Source organism: Podarcis melisellensis (assembly GCF_964234715.1).
Source record: "Podarcis melisellensis genome assembly, chromosome: 8".
Classification (NCBI taxonomy): Eukaryota; Metazoa; Chordata; class Lepidosauria; order Squamata; family Lacertidae; genus Podarcis; species Podarcis melisellensis.
In genome coordinates, this window is record NC_138540.1 from 61,871,656 (window position 1) to 61,893,040 (window position 21,385).

General features: G+C 41.5%; 1 protein-coding gene across 4 annotated transcripts; it reads right to left on the minus strand.

Moving 5' to 3' along the window:
- Window positions 1-1,796: 1,796 nt before the first annotated feature.
- Window positions 1,797-19,086, minus strand: SFPQ (splicing factor proline and glutamine rich). 4 transcript variants are annotated; one of them, XM_081921199.1, is made up of 12 exons: window positions 18,246-19,086; window positions 15,956-16,144; window positions 15,529-15,830; window positions 15,332-15,427; window positions 13,828-14,024; window positions 12,687-12,771; window positions 12,370-12,487; window positions 12,074-12,122; window positions 11,870-11,991; window positions 3,742-3,789; window positions 2,351-2,420; window positions 1,797-1,887 (listed from the first exon to the last, which is right to left on the minus strand). In XM_081921199.1, exons 1-10 carry the CDS (start codon window positions 18,954-18,956, stop codon window positions 3,766-3,768), a joined length of 1,893 nt encoding a protein of 630 aa, XP_081777325.1. In that variant the 5' UTR covers window positions 18,957-19,086; the 3' UTR covers window positions 1,797-1,887; window positions 2,351-2,420; window positions 3,742-3,765. The 4 variants fall into 4 exon arrangements, with proteins under 4 accessions (XP_081777325.1, XP_081777326.1, XP_081777323.1 ...); XM_081921200.1 differs by having other exon boundaries at window positions 2,347-2,420; XM_081921197.1 differs by having other exon boundaries at window positions 3,742-9,177; window positions 18,246-19,085.
- Between the last annotated feature and the right edge of the window lie 2,299 nt (window positions 19,087-21,385).

Sequence of the window (21,385 nt, forward strand, 5' to 3'; positions counted from 1 at the left end):
CTTGATGCGAGGGCTTGGGGGAGGCATCAAATCTTGGCCATACTCCCCCACCCCACCCCCTGCAGTGTGCAGCGTGTGGGTTCCGTACCCAAGTATTCTTGTGGCCCACTTGATACAAAAAGTTGGACTACCCTATACTAGGTGCAATCCACAAATAATGAACCACCAGTGAATAGGCCCCATCACAGGTCAACACCAAGCAGTCCCCGCTTGTGGCACCAGCACAAAGGCCCAAACTGCCAATTGTAGGGTCCGAGATGGTTGATACTGAAGAAAATACTTTTTTCAAGTACTTAGATTTAGGGCACAGTTCCCATCACCCCTGACCACTGGTCCTGTTAGCTAGGGATGATGGGAGTTGTAGTCCCAGAACATCCAGGCCCAGTTTGCCTATGCCTGATTTAGGGCTTTATCTGCTAGCACTAACACCTTGATTTTGGCTCAGAATCTCACTGGCAGCCAATGTAGTCCTCTCAGGGCCAGTGACTTATGGTCTCATCAGGATGTCCTGATGCATAGGAGTAGCATAGGATGCAGTAGCATAGGAGATGCATTCTGCATTACCTGCAGCCTCTGAAGCATCTTTAAGGGCAACCCCTATAATACATCACAGTATTTCAGGACAGCCAGTCACCAGAGCATGAGGCTACCCCTGCTGCACCGAAACACATCCTCTTAAGTCAACTTGAATGTTATGGTATTGGGAGAATCTCCACTGTACAAGGTAGTCTCCCACTATTCTTTAATGAGCAGATGGGTGAAGGGTTGAATGAGGAATTTCCTAGAGTACAGGCAAAATTTCAAACCAAAATTTTGTTTCTTGGTGCAAGCACTACTGTCAACCCATGCCAGTAACAGCTCACAGGAATAGTCTCCTCCCATGCAACGATGGGGAAATGATTTTAATTGCTTTGCTTCCATAACATCAATCTTGCTGCATTTAGGCTCACAGGAGACCCCATTTGCACAGAGCTGGCGATCAGTTCTTCCTGAAAGAGTATATGTAACTTAGAAGTGCAAGAGGTTCCAGAGACCTGGATCCAAACTGATTCACAGTAGTTCAGTTTCCACAATGTTCTGCCTTTATGGATATGGATCCAAGCGCTTTTAAATGTATGACATGGGTGTGATGAGTCCCTAGTCAGTGTGGATTTAGGAGCACATTTAAGAGTCCTAATTTCCAATCTGTAGCTTGTCAAGGATGCTGAGCTGTAGCTCTCTAAGGGGTCTAATAGCACCCTCTCAGCACCCTTAACAATTCCCAAGTTTCTTTTTTTTGGGGGGGGGGCGCAGAATGACTGTTGAAATAAAGTTTTCAGCAAGTGTCTAGCACATTATAGCAGTGTGCCTCCCTGGTGTCTTATTGATACCAAAGGTGACATATGGGGCAAGGCAATCCCTTTGTGATGTATGGGGCAAGGCAATCCCTTAAGTAAACTGTTCCCAATCTATATATCAATTGTAAAACTTTGAACCTGGCCTAGTAACAAATAGGCATCCAGTTGTAGTATGTTGATGGGGTATCACACTCTTGTTGGTAACCATGCTGTAGCATTTTGCAAATCAATTCAGTGGGATTTCCTCTACTAGTACAATCTAGCCTTCTAGAAGCAGATTTTCACTTAAAGTACATAACTCAAGTTTAGCACTTCTAAACCTTGATAAACAAGAGTAAGAATCAATTTTTTCCAGGAGTTCAAATTATATTAGAGCACTGCATGAACTTCAAATTTTTCAAGGAGTTCAAACTATATTAGAGCACTGCATGAACTTTTTATAAAGGAGAGTAATCACACTTCAAAGTTTGAATAATTTATTGAAAATTTAAGAGACTGCAACTGAAGCCCTGTACACTTTCCTTCGAAATGCAGGAACAGCTTCTTTCTCCTGCGGAATAAAAGTTAGAATCTTAGCACTAGGAAAACAGTATGCATTCAACAGCTAAAACAAGAGCAAAGTTTTAACAGCTAAACATCAGTTATGCTATTATTAATATTAAATCAGAACCTGGCATATCAGATACAAATTAACACAGCAAGTATATTAAGAGAAACATACATTTTAGCTACATTACCAGATTCTGAACCTCTCTATTTTCCCCTCCAGAGTAACAGGACTGCAGCACTGTTCAGAAGGATGTTTCTACTTGAGTAGCATCGTTTGTATGCTTATCAGCATTTTCACATGCATAGTTTTGAATCAGTATTAACTTACACATAAGCAATTTTCTTCCTTCTAACACATTTGTCCTGTAATGCCAAGTATGCATTTAGAAAATGGCTGCTTACAAAAACAAATTATTACGGTAAAAATGTCCTAAAGTTTAGTATGCAGCTATTCTACTACATACCTCTATAGCATAGTTATGGTTTTCCATTCTCCTTCATTCAATCGTGCTGGGACCTACTGGCTAATGCTTACTGTAAAAAAGTAAAGTTTGAATTACTACATGACTAAGAAAAAATCCAAATAAGCATTATTCAAAGCTTTTCACAAGGTACGTTAAGGGTAATTTGGTACTGGCTAACGGTGGGATAAACTTCACTTCTTTAGGCAAGGGACTCTCGGCTCTTTACACTTCTAACTCGAAAGAAAATGCTTCCAATACAATGAATTTGTTATCAATTCATTGTAGTATTAACATTCAATATTGGACAATTAATGAAATCAAAGGAAGTCACAGAATAAAGATCTACCACTTATACCTTAGGTAACCTTAGCATCAAGCGAGAATTTCCTGATCTTTGCTAGTATATAGCTTAGGGGGGGGTTTTGCCACAGCTAACAATTAGAATTTCTTGCTTACCTCCCTGAACCAATATAACACAGGAGACTTCCTTACAGGATATTTCTTAAGTGATACATGATAATAATTCTAAAATCATGATCAACCTGTGTCTTGATTTGCAGACTTACAAACATAAAATGCCAATTAAGTAGCCATTTCCAATAGCACGGGTAAAAGCCACTTTTCCACTCCGTATTTAATGCTACAAATTTTCTGATAGATGGCAAATCATTTAAGTTTGAAAGTCTCACTTAGCACAATAAGGCTTACTTCTGAATAAACACCACAGACATCACTGTACATTTGTTAATTTGAAACCACAGCTGATCGGTTTAAGAAAATAGGCTTGCCCTTATCAAGTGAAGAAAAAAACCCAGAGCTAGTATTCTGTACCATACACCACCAAGTACACAGCACATAAATTGCACCAAACAATAGACAGAAACTTGCTACCTCTTCGGCTGCTACCTCTAGTGTTGCTAGCCAATGACAAAGTCAGAGGGAAGAAACAAGATAGCGCAACAGGAAGGATAAAGATTACATAAGGTATATTTGGTAGACACCCTTCAAATAAAGGGCTGCATTTTTCCTCAGAGGAAATGGTTGGGGGCTACATACCAGCAGTGGGCAGTTAAAGCAAAAGCAGGCAGAAACACCTTTTCTTTCTGTGACCCCATCCACTTGCTTATACCAAAAGGAAAGGTCAAACCTCCACAACACACAGTGGAAATCAGCTAAGTGGCAGGATCCTGCAGTCCATGGTGCAGGTGAAAGAAGGTGCAGGACCGCATAAGCGGATTCCTCCATTTTAAGGGTAGACAGATGATGGAGATGCTCTCAAATAACCCTTAATCATTGTTAACATTCAAGTCTGATCTCAGAAATCAGCAGCCCCTTATCCCCAAGTGTTTAGCACCTGGTCACAGGAAAATGCATTCATTTGAGAGTCTTACCTCATATGCAGAAGCACTCTGGTTTCACCCAGCTGGTATTGCCTTCACCTATAAGGATAAGAACGGAAGTTACTAAGGGAATACAGACTGCAGAGTTTCTGAAAACGAAGTTTTAAGTTTAAACATAAAATGTATGGAATAGTAAATTGAGGGGAAATTACAAATTCTATCAATATTCAGTTGTTGGGAAGTAGCATGGGGCACAAGTAGAAGCTGAATGCTTTATTTCAAATATTGAAACACATTATAGTGAACAAACACAACTAGTCTGAATGAATTAAATCCCAACTGCCAACCTAAGCATAAGGATATGCAGCCAGAGGTACGTTACCCCTTACGTGCAGATGCAAAGCCATTGCATTCAACTATGTGGTTGCTTTTCTGAATTGTTGCCATACACCCCCAACCCCGAAGCAAATAGTCCTTTGAACTAAAGGAAGGCCAGTCTAAATGTCTCCTGAAATCTTCACAACAGAAATTGGAATTTGTTTATCAATCTTTCTAGCTTTTTTTCTGCAGTTGTCCCTCTATTCCCCCCAAGTCCCTTTTCAGTCTCATTAAGGGCATATAGCGAGTGAAAAGACAACCTTTCCACCTGTAACTAACTCTTAAAACAGCCCTTTAAGAGGTAAGAGACACTGCCAGCCAGCCAATGTGCCAGTTTCCTCAAGTCCACATCTTAGCTTAGAAGGAACACACATTTTAGGATAGAGCAACACAAATTTATGTTCTTTTCAATCACTAGCTATTTCCGTCATCCGTTCCCACATCTCACATTGTACAGGGATTAAATGCAAGTTTTGTCTGAGGGGAATTTATATACACCACCATGGGTTTTCATAGGCACATGCTAATGCAACAATCCAGAGTGGGAAAGGTCTCCCTTTTCTCCTCCCCCTCCCAATCCCACCACCCTCACAGCATTTGCTTAACCCCAGTGAGTGGCATAAAGGCAGATCTGCAACTGACCTGTTGATTCCAACCTTGCTAGCTGTGATGGTGGAAAACAACCAATGGTCCAAACAAACCTAAAAAAGCACAATCTCTTCATATTGGGCTCCATTTAGAATGAGTGACTATAGGCCTTCCTGATTAGCTGGAGATCATTAGCAGATATTGTTTGAATGCCGAACTATCCTCAAACATCTGTTGAGCTATCAGGGAGGGACTGCAGCCAATAAAAGCTTTGCACACTCAGGATAGTAAAGCCTCCCTCCCCCACAAGGTTATGAAGTGCTTCTCTCCTGACAGCACCAGTAATCGGAACCGCCTAGCAGATTACGCATAATGTATTCTGGCACCACACTTCTGAGCTCTTAAGTCAGTTTTTGTAAGAAATCAAAAGTATTCAAAGACCAGAATGAAGAGTTTAAAAATGGAATACAATGCAAGCACTTTGTTATTTATCATGCCACTCTGACAAAGTGGTATTTTCAGCAGACGAGTTACCGCCTAGGATATGTACTGTATTTCTGTTTGTCACTGCATTTAAGTATGTACCCCACAGCCTTATTCCAATTCATCTGGTCTAAGTGAGAAATATCTATTAAACCCAATTATGCAGAGATCCACACTTACTGGTTATCATCCCACACCAAGTAAACCCTGGGCATACTGGTCAAAACAGAGTACTGTGGCTGGTACATATTTGCAATCCAACTATTGCAGTCGTTTTATTGCATTCCTAGTGGAACTATTATCACTAGACTTTGGAGATCTAGCTTAAGCTTGGGCGGAATTAGTTGCACAATGCATATGCTGCTCATACCAGTATTTCACACACACTTTTCGGTGGCAAACTGTTAAAAGTACAGAAGACATGTTTATCCAGTCTGAGACTGCTGCTGCTATATGCAAGATTCATTAATGAATCCTGCTCAATTATTAAAGTCCTTGAAATACAGTACCTACGTTTGACAGAAGCACAGTTCAGCCCAAAGTAAAATATTTCTAATTCTTGTGCCAGATCAGATGGAAACACTTTTTAAGACACAGAATATTGAACTACCTAGCAAACAAAGCCAACAGACCTGGAGGGTAATACATGTTAGGTATGTAACCCCATTATGTATTTTCACCATCAATGAAACAGAAGAAGCTACAACTTTTTGGTAAGATGTATATGGAACATGAGAAGTGGGAGTTCTCAATTTTTCAGTGTATCATTTGAACAAATTCCACAGCCATTATTCCACAGCCACCCAAACACATTACATAACTAACCACTAAAGTTACAAAACACCACTCCCCAACCAGCAACCAGGGCAAGTTACATATGAATATATAGCTTTCTAGCCAATAAAGGGCTGAAATGTGGATTTTGCCATGAAAGTGTAAAATGTATTAAGAGTACTTATTCCTATGAGCAACAAACAGGACCTTGAGTAGATATTTACAAGTTGTACTCCCTTTCCCATCCCCATTGATCTCTAAGAATCTTTTTGGTACACAGTAAAGATGGAAAAAAGTCATATGCACGAAGGAATCACGGGTCTGAGGCACACATCTCAGCATCACGGTTAGCTTGCCTAATGCTGATTGCAGGTTAGGCCTCAAATCTAAGCATCATACAGTATGAGTAGTGCTGCACTGAAATCCCATGGTCAGAAGTGTGATGCCAGAGTACCCCCACAGCAAGATTACACAGAAAGTCACCAAGTTAGATTATAGTGCTTTTTACCTACCTGTATGCAGGCGACAAAGAGAATCTCGGAGCAAGCAGGAATACTACTTCCAGGTCCTAATGTCCACTTGTGGTACTACGTTCCTCACAGTTATGCACTGCGAAAATGCTGACTAAGTGCTGTTATGTAGCAGGCCACTACTTTTTAAACAGTGTCATATTGCAGTCTCAAACTCCAGAAAAAGGCATGCTGCCACAAGTGGTTGCCCAGGAGATGCCAAGAGGTTGTTTTAAAAAAAGCAGATACCACAAAATACGCACAGAAACATAAATTCAGTTTTTCATTATAACTGGCAAGGATGTGGTTATAGCATGCTAGGGAAGATAGTGGAATTTGTACAGAGGCCCTTCTGTTGACTGAAAGCATAGTGGGCATGCAGAAGTGTAACAGTCACTCTTCTGCTCAAAAAGGACCTGCATGTAAGCCCAAAGAAGTGTTTAAAACACATTTTTAAAAAGATAAAACTAAATAGAACACCCAATTCAATGAGAACTCGGAATCAATTAATTTGCTGGTACTTGGGGTCCTGCTTAATATGGTTTGAAGTCAAACTACTATACAGGTATTTAAATGTGCAGTTGTCAAGACTTGCCAGGTAAGGTAAAAGAATAAACTGCAGCTCACTATATCTGTCCAGATTTAACATCAGCCTAGATTTAGACAGAATGAAACAAGAAATGAACCTTAGGAAGGTAATGGGACCATCAGCCTCCTTCACTCTTCAAGATTACAGTACTAGAAAAGAGCATGGTTTAGGGTATGTGCCAGCATCCTAAGGAAAAATGGCATGTAATCTGAAAAATAAACTGAAAATTAGTGTCCACGTCCAGAGACCCCACCACTGTCAATCTGAGTTTCTTCCAGTGGGTGTCACATGAACACCCTTTCAGAAAATGACCTGCAGGTGACTGAGCCCCTAATATCAAATGACAATGAAGCTGAACTTTTACGTTTCACTGACCTGTATACAAGGGTTTCTCTACACAGGTATCCAGCTCAAGAACTGCAAGTTAAACATTTCCCTACTGTTCCTATAGCAGCTGGTTTTGGATCTAACTTCCTGAAAGGTTGTGGAAATGTAGCTCAATCCAACTGAAACACTAAACAACATCCAGCAGCCTTAACCACCATTTCCCAGCATTCTTGCATTTAAAATGTTGAATAGCACAGAGCTTTGTGCTAATAGTTTGTATGATCAAGATGTAATAATTGATGGCACCAAGGTTTATCTGCTCCTGTTGCAAACACATTACAGATAGCCCGTTATTGCCAAAACAGAGTAACACATTTGAAGGATTAAAAGCTGTAATAGTCAATTGTTGAATAGACATCCAGAATAAGATGCAGAGAATGGTCCAACCAATCAGGTTGATCTTCATTTCATCAACCACAGTATTTTTTGAACTGGGAAACACTGCTCCCAGCATTTTAGGTGCCATCAGGGTATGGAGTCCAGGACACCTTGAATTCATTCATGTCTTTTAATAAGGATGAAAGATTCAACCACCCTACTAGATTTAACACCAAATGTATAGTGTGGCCTGAGGTTCAAAACTTCCAAATTTTAATATTTAGAACCTCAAGCATCAGGTTTGTCTGGAAATTTACTACAGTGCAGGATACTATGCATTATTAACCCCAAAGTGACAAAGGATACTTTCATTTCTGTACTCCAGTTCACAAACGAGAAGAGTTATAAAATACAAGTACCCTCCCATCCTGAGTGTTTTCTAAGCATTCTGAGTAAACATTAACAGTAAAATAGGGCAGCCAGGTCTTATAACACTGAACATGTTGGGGGCATGTCTCACTGAACAATCCTTTAAAAGAAGTTCAGATAGACGTTCAATACAAGCCATGTTATGAAACCTGAAATGGGAGGTGCTTTTAAGATACTCAGCAGCAAATACTACCAAATGTCTGCCAACACACTTCCCTTTTCCGACCATCTTACTCAAGACTAAGTCTAAGTTTTGTGTATCTGCATCAGATTGCCTGTGCTTCCTTAACTGCAGGGCAATTAAAGCCTTTAAATCCCTTAACACTAACTGCATTGCAACTTTGGTAGAACGAGCGTAGAGGTGTATTTTCAAGGTGAGTCCACCTCTTAAGTTATTTCATACTGATCTAATTAGGTCTCTTTGCATATTGATAGATCAGTAGCTCAATTAAGACATTTTACAGCAAAGCAGCACCCAGGTCATGTTGTGCCAGACACCAAATTAGATTTCAAACAATGTATGCACAATGGAAGGTGCAGCATCTTTGCTCTGTATACTTGGATCCAAGAAGGATAACGTTTACGATATAAAAACCATTGCTACATTTAATCTATTTATTTTAGCACAGTAAAAAAAGTTTACACTTGGGAATTCAAATGGCACACCGTACACTGCCATCAAGGTAGGGACGTTATACATCAAAAAAGCTAGGTTTTGAACACTGCATTACATAATTATATTTTTCTTGCCCAGACCACTTACAAATTCTAGGTCATTAAGTTTCTAACATCCATAAAAACATAGCTTTCTTACTAAAATGCAAGAATTAAAAAAAAAGTAGTGTCTAAACAAGACAAACGAAACAAACTGGAATGAAAATCTACAAGTCACATCTAAAATCGGGGTTTTTTGTTTGGGCCTTCATATTCTTCTCTCCCTCTCCCATAAGCTGCTGGAGTTCCAGGCCCCATTCCTCTAGGGCCCTGGCCACCTACAGGCCCCGCACCTCCCTGCCCAAATCGCTCTGGGCGCTATTAGAACATATTAAAGAGTTCATTATATGTAGTTGATGTCCATGTGTTTTAAGTATATATTTTAGAAGGTTCCGTAGTCAACGTTCGTCGATACAATCACCATTGAGCCGATCCACAGGGTACCGGGAACATAGAAAGGAAAAAAGGGTAATTTAATAATTAGTTTAATTTAATACATGCCTTGAGGTATGTTCCCAACTTGATCCATTCTCAAATGCCTGCTTCAGCAAAAAGATCTCCCTGAAGTGCTAAAAATGTAATCATTAGTATAGGCTTGATCTAAGAATTCGTCTCAAAAAGAGCGTTCTGGGAGTCTGCCACAATTACTTTGCTCATCTGTACTGCAGCACAAAGTTGTCAGTCGACAAGGCCCAAAGTAAGCCTAGCCATAGGCCAGGTTCAGCTCCCAAAAGGAGTCATCTTATGTAAAGCAGATGACTACTCACCAGTTTAAGAGTATGAGACCATTCTTTTTGTCATGGCTCAAGACTAGTCTGCTTACTGAAAATGCAGAAATCTGAGAGCAAAAGTTGTTGACACCAATGAAGAACAAGGAATAACATGAGCCTAATGATAGATTTACCTACCCAAGACAAAGTAATATGAACTGTTTGCACAGCCTTTTGCTTTTTAAGTAGTTTGACTGCTCTAAACAGCCCCATGGAGGTCCATAACCTCATGAGGTTTAGCAAGAAGTCCACTATGACTCTGCAGTTACTGAACGCTTTCAATTGGTTTCCCATGGATTCACAAAAGTTCAGACAAGAATAAAGCAGAGCAGTTAACGTTCCAATTATCTGCTGTATTTTCTTTTATTGAGCTATTAGGCACCAAGTAGAGTGAAATGGATCAAATATTTCATGTTTAGTCCTGTGACGTTAAACCTAGAACTACTTTCATACAAAAAAGGCTTTCTAGAAGCCAATTCATTCAGCATGGCTCCTTTGAAAACTAACTGTATGAATCCCTTTAACCAGATACACATGCAGATTTATTTTGTGAAAGGCTCATATACACACCCAGTTTTCTCCCCAGTAATCCCACAAACCAAAACCTAGAACGCTCCAACCACAAAAATCACTAATGACAAATCACATGCATGAGCCCTTCACTGATTTGCATAGGTATCCAATCTTGGAATCACCAAGAGTCTGGAATTCCTAGTGTGCAAACAAGCAACCTTGGTAAAATTTCCTCCTGGTTATTTTAAAATACCCGAGGGCCAAGAATGAGCGTATCCTGTGAGGAAAGACTACTTGTAAAGGTTATTAGCAGGTAAGGCAGCACATTGCTACATGCAAAGAACTGCCCTCTGGAACTTCAAGCATTCTTCCAATACCACCAGTTCCAAGACTTTTGAGTTTTTCATATGCACTGATTATACAATTTCAATAGAAGCCTAAAACTAATCCTTTAAACTGCAAGGTCACTTAGTTCCTAGGACACCATCTTAAGAACTAGTTTTCCGGGGGGGGGGGTTTGTTTCCACAAAAAAAGTGGCACACAAGGTACTAGTAGTTTATCTTAGTGAGCAAAAAGCTGTAATGCACACATTCATATTGTCCCCACACTTGGCCATGAATTTTAAATCATGGATTAGAGCATACCCTTAAGGTGTATGTGTACACCACACCAGCACTGACTACGCTTGGATTACAGAATATATATTTTTACCAGTTATGAGCACTGCTGCCATGCCATTACGTTATTCAAAGCAGGCCCAGAGACCATACCACACATATAGTGTGACTGCATATTTTTACAAGGCCTACTGTACTAGTACAGGCATAATGCATGGAGGAAAAGTCTATCAATATATCTACTAGTCCACCATGGCTATACAGAGCCTCCAAATTCAGAGGCACTATGCAATCTACATGCCAGTTAGCTAGGGAGCAGCAAATTCAAAGAGTGCTACTGCCTTCATGCCTTCCTTGTGGTCATCCAGATGCATCTGATTGGCCACAAACCTTTGATGTCATCCAACAGGGCTCTTAAGTAAGGTAATTTAAGCAGTATCTAAACATTGTGACCGAATTATATATTGTCCTTTAAGCATCAACAAGCAACTTAATCAAGAAGTACCGTACAATGAGAACCTGCCTACCCCGAGCAAGAACTGCTTTGTTCACATGCTATGGCAGAAGCCAACAAATACAATACGGTATACTGTTTGTATTTGACTGCTCACTACTATCTACCTGTGACTAATCAGCTGCATTAAGTAGTAAAAAGTATGGGTTTCACAGGGTGCAGTGATTATAATTAGGCTTGGAAGAGTGTGCCTCCGTCGTATTTCACTATCACTTTTATGTCCCACAGTTAACTCAAGTTCAGAAAGTGACAGACCACTTCTGCTCATTAAGCTAACAACAAGAACTTGTAATTTTTCCAAAGACATGACTTGATGAATTCCTTCCAAGCTTAACCAAAGAACTCCAAACCCAACCAGCTACTGTTAGAGCAATACCCAAAGCAGGAGTGTCTAAGTAGACCTCCCACCATACCAAACAAAGACATGGCTCAGTTTTCATTGCCCAACAAGCCCCTTGCTTTGCACTATTCACACTTCTGGAAAAAGGAAGCCTAACTCAAAATGCAGATCACCTAGAATCAAAACAGGTAAGAGGTGCTTCATATCTACGGAATTTGTTTGGAATTGAAGTCAAGCTGCCACAGGATACATTACCATATCGCTTCCCATCATGGAGCCACTCATAGATGCTTGTCCAACTCCAGGACTGGTTTCATAGCCAAGGCCAGTACCACCTCCTAAAGGTGGGAATTTCTGAGCAGCTGTACCATAAGGATCTATAAAAGAAATCCAGGTGGTTATATGCAGGATAGATTACAATCATTCTTGTGTGAAAGGTTTAACTGAAAAATTATTTACCTCCCATGTTCATTGTGCTGGTACCTCCCATTCTCATGTCCCTCTCCCTCTACAAAAAGCAAAATACAGAGTTTTAGGAAAGAGTAAAACACTTCATGCTTTGCATTCTTGGTACACAAATCAGAGTAAGATAGCACTATGTCTCACGAGATTGCTGAAATAGACAGCAAAACTGGAGAAACAATTTAGAATTCCAAGTACAGAATCAAGAATGTATTTTGAACTCCTAGGGATCAAAACATGAGGTGCAAGCACCTGGACAACCAATTACTGGGATTCTCATAGCCCTAACTTACAGGGTCCATGTAACCCATTCTACTATAACTTTCTTCTCTCTGTCTTCTCATTTGTTCTTCCATCTCACGTTGGCGGATCATCATCTCTTCCTCCCGCCTACGGCGCTCTTCTTCCTGTCTGAAAATTCAGATTATCCATTAGATTCCAGAATATCACTAAATTCTGCATCTCTGTAAACTTAAAACTCTGTACTTATTAAGTATCATGAAACTGTCAAACTTTGCTGAAAGAGCCAACGTCAATGATAATCTGAACACAATAAGAAACAAACATGATAAACAGCACTCCAAGACATGAAACAAAAAAGTAGTTTTACCTCAGCTGGATTTCTTTGCGTTTTTGCATCTCTTGATTGTGAAGTTCTTCCATACGCCTCAGTTCTTCTTGTCGCCTCATGAGATCTGAAAATTTGATTTAACATTATTTCCAATTCACCATACATAAGCATCTTGCTCATTCCAAGACAGAATCAGAATTTTCTTAAAAGCAGTCAGGTGTGAAGTTAAGCTCAAGTAAGTTTTAGCAGTGAAATTTTTATCCCCCACATAATACAACCAGCTGTCTAGTTCCCCTGCTTAAACTCACATTGTTCTCCTCAAATTTATGATGGGGCAAACACTGCATTGGCACTGACCTAACTACTTCCAGCCAGTGGTCTGAAGTGGACAACATTCACATCTTGCAGTGCCTCTCCAAGAAGCACTCCAACCATTACACTTCCATTTGTAAATGGGATTTAGGTACTTTAAAGATTTCTACAGTTAGCTCTTGCAGCAAGATATCATGTACTTTGCGCTGCATAACATATTTGAATACAATACAGTGGTGCCTCGCTAGACGAAATTAATCCATTCCGCTATTCTCTTTGTCTAGCGGTTTTTTCGTCTTGCGAAGCAAGCCCATTGACAGCTTAGCGGATTAGTGCTAGAGCTGTCAAGCGGCTTCCAGCGATCAGCTGTTAAGCGGCTTATCAGCGGAACAGCTGATAAGCGGCTTAGCGGCTTAGGAAAAGGGCAAAAAAACAAAAAAAAACCCGCCGGGGGACGCAAGATTTTTTCGTCTTGTGAAGCAACCCCATAGGGAAATTCGTTCTGCGAAGCGCCTCCAAAACGGAAAAACCCTTTCGTCTAGCGGGTTTTTCGTCTTGCGAGGCGTTCGTCTTGCGGGGCACCACTGTAGTAGGTCACAGAATCCTAGCACTAGGAAGTTGGAAGGTATCCCCCAATAGTAGTCTAGCACAACCCCGGCAATGCAGGAACCAGAGCTTATTTAGCCTCTTTAGGAATAGTGGACCCAGAAGGTTCTGCAGAATCCTTTTACCAATAGGTGAAGATGCTTCTTCCCAGAAAAGCTCACATAGCTTCAGAAGGCCTCAGTTCCGCTGATAATGCTCTTCAGGCAAGTTTTGCAAGTGCTCTGAGTCTAGGGAGGAGATCAATAAATGACTGGCACAATACCTTGGCGCAAAAGATTTGCCTGATGCTCATGGTATGCATCTTCCATTTCACTTTCCAGTTTGTCCTTGGCATCTTTCATGTTTTTCTCCACCTGATCTCTCTGTTGTTTCTCCATTTCATCCAAAGACTTCCATCGCTGAGAGTATTCATATTCGAAACTTCCAGGCTGTGCAAACCTTGGAGGAGTCTCTCTCTCCCTAGATACCAATTGAAAATCCAGTTAATAATGACAGTAGAGCTGATTTACCAAAATGGTCAGCAGCAAGAAGAAATGAGAAATTCAGGACTAGTGAAAATCCATATGGAAACTTAGAATTAGGACATAAAGGAATTTTTAGATTGGTATCACTATAGTTACTGAGAACCATTAATATATGATAGAAAAAAGGATCAGCTAAAAAAACTGCAGAGAGTTACTCTTCTGATTAGGACAAATGAACAGAAATATCGGATGGGAAAAGTACTGCAGAGAATTATCCTTGGGGTGCCCTTCAGCATACTGACTGATACCTCTCTCATTTTTCAGTGGTTCTGATTTGGGCTCTAACCCTGTCAGCATTAAATCACGTATTTAAAATTCAAGGTATACGCAATGCTAGCCAAATGTAAAATGTGTCAAATTGTTATCCCAAAGCAGCAGAATTTATGTTGTGCTAGCAGGTTTATTGCCCTTTCCCTCTTAATCTTAATGGAAGGCAGGGGTGGGAAACCCATGTCCCATGGACAAACACTGCTGACTTCAGCCGATATATGGCAAGACAGGGTAAAATTCTGAATTGCACTGCGTAAGTATTTCGCCAGCCAGGGCTCCTGCTCATCAGCTAACCAGCATGGGCTATATATCTGCACAGACAGCCAAAGCAAGTATGTAAACTGCAGGCTTCTTTCTTGTGCTTCCCACAGGAGGGAATTGCAGAAACCCAAAAAACCAAAAAAACTTTTTATTGTCTTCATTCCCCCTTCAGCTGCTGCTGCTCGCTCCTCCTGCAGCACTGGCCAGGTGGTAAGAAAGAGGCTTTGATATCTGTCAATCATGTGTGACATCATGTGATTGACCGGTCTGAAATCCAACAAACCTTGTCAAATTTGGTGTGCAGGATTGATTGTGACAAGGACTTGGCCCACGGAGCCTCAGAATTTCCCAATTCTGGAGTAAAGTATGCTATTGAATTCCCATGTCTTGGAGTAATCCCACATGAAGTTTTAATTTCAGCATCACACTAATTGCATTTTACTGAATTTTAGCCAATATATGTCACTTCAACTACTTTTAGCTATTAACAAAACTTTTCAGATACATCATGTAATATGATGTGCATTTAGTAAGCAAAATTAACAATCAAATGAATATGTCAAATCAGATCTCTATCCATTTAGCTTAATGGGAAATTTCTCAAGGCTTTTTAGGTTCAGAAAACACACATCACTGAGAAGACATGACTGACAGACCCCCAAATAACCAGACTTTAAAAAAAATGGTAAAATCAATGATAAATGTGCTTACTTTTGATACATTGGATTTTTCTGAGCCAGCTTTTCTGGAAGACCATCTTCATCATCCAACTGTTCAAGGGGCTCCACAATAACAGGTCTTGGAGTACTAAAAGGAAGAGCAAAAGACACTTTAAATAGTTTCAAGTTGCATGTAATGGATTAAAAACTACCATAACCACACAAATTCCAATCATTACATTTACTCACGTTGTCAAAAGAAAGACACCTTCAGAGCAACGTTCAAATGCTTTCCGAGCAGCTGGCTTAGATGCAAATTCAACAATGCCCTTTCCTGTTGATCTGCCACGATCATCTACAATCACAATAGCTCTTTCGATTGGGCCAAACTGAGAAAATGCTTCCTCCAGCAATTCATTGGATACATATGGGGAGAGATTACGCACAGAAAGAGCAGCAGCATGGGTGGCAAAACGCACACGAAGCTGCCGTCCTCTCATGGGAGTATCATCAAGTTCAGCCTTTGCAATTTCAGCCAGAGCTCGGGATTCCTGTGAATAAATTAACAACAAAAATGTTACGACTTTTCAATTCTTAACATTCAAACTATGCAGAACGTTAAGCAATAATATATTATGTATAACACATATGAAAAAATTATAGAAATGACACTAACCAGTTTAATAAAGCCAAAGCCTTTTCCTTTATTGATAAAGACTTCACCAGGTTCACCATATTTAGAAAATAACCTCTTAAATTCCTCCTCTGTTATGTCAGCAGGCAAGTTCCCAACAAAGAGACGACAGCGCTGCGTGTAGGTCTTCTCTCCAGGACGTCTCAGAAGCGACAAATTGGCTTTAAAGCCCTAAAAATACAATTAATGACACACTTTATTTACTAAGTTTGCAGGAACTGCTAACTATGCAGAATAACGGTAACTCTGCAAATATTAAGCTAAATACAAACCTACTCCCAAGAATAACAGTAGCTAATGTGTATCACCCTCCAAATTTTGCTAAACTATAACCTCCTATTGCTTACATTTAAGGCTTAAGAAACCACTTCTCAGCAATGTTTTAGTTGCGTTGTACATCAAAAATATCAAAAAACTTAGCAAATATCTATAACTACATATAAAAAAAATCCCTGACTATATTGGCCATAGTAGGTGGGGCTGATAGGAAGTGCAGGGTTCAGTAACATCAGGGTATGTGTGTTCCTGATTCCCCAGGTCTGCTCTAAAAGACAATCAAGTTACTTTTAACTCCTTTCCTTTATGTACATTTACAGAACTGCACACTTCCAGTGCCTTGCTACATGCGTGTCAAAATTCCAGACCAGCACACCGATCTGTAATAATCAGTTCTACTCTTCTGCCCCACCCCAAGCTATCACCTTGCTTACATAACCAATGGTTGCATTTTTTTAAACTAACAAGTTTTCCTCTTAGACGGGAAAAACCCCTACCAAGCAGCTTTATAGCCACTTGGTTAGTCATTTTCCATTCCCATTCTACTAGGCTTCACAATCAGTGTACATGTTACTCAATAACTCCTATTCCAGTATGTCCGTTTTTTTGGAAAGGAAATATATTCTAATTGATGCCTGCCACAATGCTGTCTTTTTATGACAATTGCAATTTCCAAAGTACTTCAAAGTTTTCCACCCGTCATACCAAATTCTTACCAAAATATGCTCCTCTAGACCGAATAACTTTTTCCAATTAGAATCATGACAAAAAGTATTTGTCAAAAAGAGCATTGGTTTCCTTATTGAACACTATCCCTACTAAACATACGATCTGTACACTCACTAGAATTATCACTGAATATAAATTGGAGTTTTATCAGTGGCATAGCGTGCTACAGTCAATGCTTACATTTCAGAGTCATACCATGCTGCATTCTGTGGTATAATCCTGCTTTGGAAACTAGCTTTATCCCGTTATGGCCACTGTAGTTCATCAAACCCACCCTATCCCCAAGTCTGTGAATATAGCACCTCCAAAACAGAAACAGGCACTTAAGCTCCAGTCCATTCAAATGTCATTTACTGAAACAATCCTGTTAATACCATTCTTCAGAGTTCACCAATACATGGCTAGAATACCTACACAAAAGTACAGAAAGACTTCTATGACAAGCCAAATTCTTGCCTTTTCTACAGCAGCCTCAGTACAGCCAGCCCCTCATCTGGAGCAAAACTCCTCTCAACAATAAGCATTCCAGACCACTGTAGGGCTAAACTGCCTACATTTCTCAAGAACTAGTAAGAGAATATCAGCAACCATAATGCAAGCTCTCCTTTGCTCTTTACTCACACACCCATCACACTTCTACACAGCCTTTGGGACGCTAATGATTTCCCACTCCACTCAAAAGTGTTTTCCCTGTCAAACCGCAATAGGTACAATGGGTATTCGCCTCTCTCAAAAAAACAAATCATTTCATTTGTTAAGTATATTGTAGTGCTAAATGCCTGTCCTCTCTCACCCCCATCTTAAGATCCGTAAACTACTTCCAGTCACTTTATTTTCATTGTTAACAGCTTTAAAGCGCCACCTTTAAAGAGCAAGATTTCCCATTGCTGTTGCTACGACAGAATGCAAAATCTGGAATAAGAATTTTGGGGCAAAGTAAACTTCGGGACAAGATGTGAACAACGGTGGACATTTTTTAAAAAACCAAGATACCACAAGATTTAAGTTGAGGGAGTTTTACCTATTCAATCCCACCACTGACTCCTCCACCCGTTTTAGCGACTCATGGCCACGCCCACTCCCCGAAGCAAACGCGCGGAGCCTCTCCGAACACTACTCCCTCTTGCACATGCGCACCTCAAGCAATCAAAATGGCGCCGAGGAACGCCGCACAGGGCGATGAGAGAATAGCGAGTCGTATGAGCCGCCATCTTGTCCCGAATCCCTGTCATGACAGGGCTTGTTAAGGGCCCACAAATCTACCCACCTCCGCATCGGACATTTTCTCCCCGCCGGCACCCTGCTGTTGCTGCTGCTGCGAGTGCTGGTGCTGTTGCTGCGAAGGGTGCTGGTGCTGGTGTTGATGCTGGCCTTGTCCTCCGCGCCTCTCGCCGCCGCCGCGGTGCTGTCCGGGCCCTCCGCCCTTGGGGCCTCCTCCTTGTTGGGGGCCTCCCGGCCCGCCCTTTAAGCCACTTTGTCCTCCGCCGCCTCCGGAGGACTGACCGGGACCCTTTTTAGGTCCCCCCTGGACCGGACTTTGGCTGGGCGGCGCAGACTGCTGCTGAGACGGCGGCTGATCCCCACCTCGGCCGCCGCTCTGGAGCCCCGCGGAGGCAGCCGGAGCGGAGGTCGAGTTCGGAGTGGGGGCGGAGGAAGAGGCCGGAGGCGCTTGGCCAACCTGGTTCTGGGTGGGCCCCACGGAAGGCGTCGCGGCTGCTGGGCTGGAGGAAACGGAGACGGAGGCCGCGGAGGAAGGCGGAGTGGAGGCCGAGCTGGGTGGCTTGGCAGGCTCCGGCTTCGGGGGGCCTCCAAGACCACCGCCAATGTGGTGGTGGCCCCCGCGGGACTGGCCCATCCCGCCTGCCATGCCCGGCGGCGGCGAACGGAAGTCGTGGTTCCCCGGGAGGCCGCCTCGGCCTCCGCCGCCTCCGCGCCGATGGAAGCCGCCTCCACGGCTACGGAAACGGTCTCTCGACATGGCAAAAATGGTGGCGGTTGGGGTGGTACCGTACAGCGACACGACTCTTTTCTCCTCCTCGGAGTCCGACCAAGATCAAAATGGCGGCAGGCGCTGAGGTAAAAACGGCCTCGCTGCCGCCTTTGTCCCACTTTTATATAGCCTCGCAGTACAAGCGCAAACTCCGCCTCTCTTTCTCCCCGCCACGGCCAATCCAATATACAATCGCCCTGGTCGGATTGATGGGGACGTTAACCAATCAGTTTGTCAAGTTGTTTCCCTCTCAGGAAAAAAGGGCGGAGGGTAAATCCGCTTCTCCCTCTATGCAACTCGCTAAACCAATAGTGAGGCGCAATACGAGAAAGATTGACAGGGAAATTATACAATAGGCATTTGAGTTGGTAGCTAGAAGGCGGGCAACGTCCGTTAACTTCTCTCTGCTTTGATTGGGTCGTTTGGTCAGCAGAAGGCGTGGCTTACTAATACATGTAACTAATAGAGAGGTTCAGATTGTGCGCATACCAGAGAGCCTTGCTGCAGACTAGCTGGAGGCTATGGGTGCCACGTGGTTCGCTGTGGGTTTAACCCAGTTTCATTATTACGTGCATCTTATAATAAATAGCTGTGCAACTGATACCATTATATTCCCATAAATGCTGTGTTATCGTGGTCATGACAGTAATCTTAAAACTGCTATACAGTATAGCTAAAGTGGGTCCAGCACCAAACTGCTACCATGGTCCTTTTTCACTCACCCTGCTGTTCCTGCTTGCAGTTCCCCACCGCATGCCAATCCATGTGTGCGCAGTTTAAGGTACTACCTCATGCATGTGATGGAAAGTTTCTGCCATAATCAATTTAGGATGCAACAATACACTCATTTTTTATTGAAACAAACTTACACAACAACCCTTCTGTATTTGGGTGAAAAACGTACTGTATTTGTATGCTTCAAATTAAGGGAGCTAATAGCAAAAAAAGACTAGAAAAACCGTAAAAGAGCAAATTTTAGCATTTATCATATTTTCTAAAGTTAACCATTTCATTTGCAGTTGCTCGCCTCTTTCACAAAATCTTAATATCCAGAGTCCTTTGGGAAGGAAGGAAACTGACAGACCCATGCAAAAGTTTGTATTGTAGGCCTGCTGTGAAATTACTAGGCCCCATTGCTCAAAAGTAAACCGCCAGCATGGTCACTACCAGAGTTTTTTTTAAGGGGATACTCAATGGTACGCAGTGCCAGTACCTTTTTTTTGTTGTTGTTAAAAATTGAGGCACTTACTGTAACAACTTCATGGTGAGTACCAGAACCTATTTTTCTAGAAAAAAACACTGGTCGCTACCATTTACTAAGCATCCTCAAAACAGATAGGTAGCTGTGTTGGTCTGCCATAGTCAAAACAAAAAAAATTCCTTCCAGTAGCATCTTAAAGACCAACTAAGTTAGTTCTTGGTATGAGCTTTCGTGTAGTGTGCATGCACACGAAAGCTCATACCAAGAACTAACTTAGTTGGTCTTTAAGGTGCTACTGGAAGGAATTTTTTTTGTTCATCCTCAAAACGTTTGTGAGTTCTGACCCTGTACTAGTGGGAATTTTGACCTTAAGCAGGAGGCATTTCCCCCTGCTTGATTGCCAATTTGACATTGTAGTGATGCTAGCAGTCAGCAGAATGAGTCTGATGGTGATGGCCGCGCTTAAACAAAATGGACGGTCCTTTTCAGAGGTGAGGCTGCATAAGCCAAGGACAGAAAATGTTCCTACCACCACTAGGTGTCTCAGAGCACAGCCGCAGGAGGCGATGGTCAGCTATTCCCTATTCTGGGGCGGGGAAAGCAGTTTGTAAATGCTTCTTACAACAGTTATTTGTTTCCTTGCAACAGTTATTTATTTCAGTATTGACCCATCTGCCCTTCTAATACTTACACATTAAAGTGGGCAGCTTGCAGCAAATTAAAATCAAGGTGTTGCAAAACGACATTGTTACAATACAAAAGGAAGCAGGCCTTACATATTAAAGACAACTCTTCATTATTATTTTCCCTGCAATAATTAAACTTTACTAACTACCAGAAGACAGTAAGAAGGGGGGGAGGACTTTTTAATTATCCTGAGTGGTTCCTATTTGCCAGTGGTTCCTACCTCGTAAATGTAAATTCTGGAAGATTCATCATGGATTATACCACTTTGGAAACCTGGTTTCTTTTTAAGACTATTGATGCAATGTATAATAGTCAGATTAAATGCTGCTGAGAGGGATAAAAGTGGGATTACTCTCATCCATTAAGTCTACTATTTATTCACTGGCAGACTCAATGACAAAGTCATTCCTGGCTAGCATAGTTCCAGACTTCGTTTTTGTCACTGAACCTTCATTTAAAAAATGAATTATAGTACAGGATTACAAGGCAATTCAGAATGAAACTGTCATACAATGCAGCGCCCCTTCCT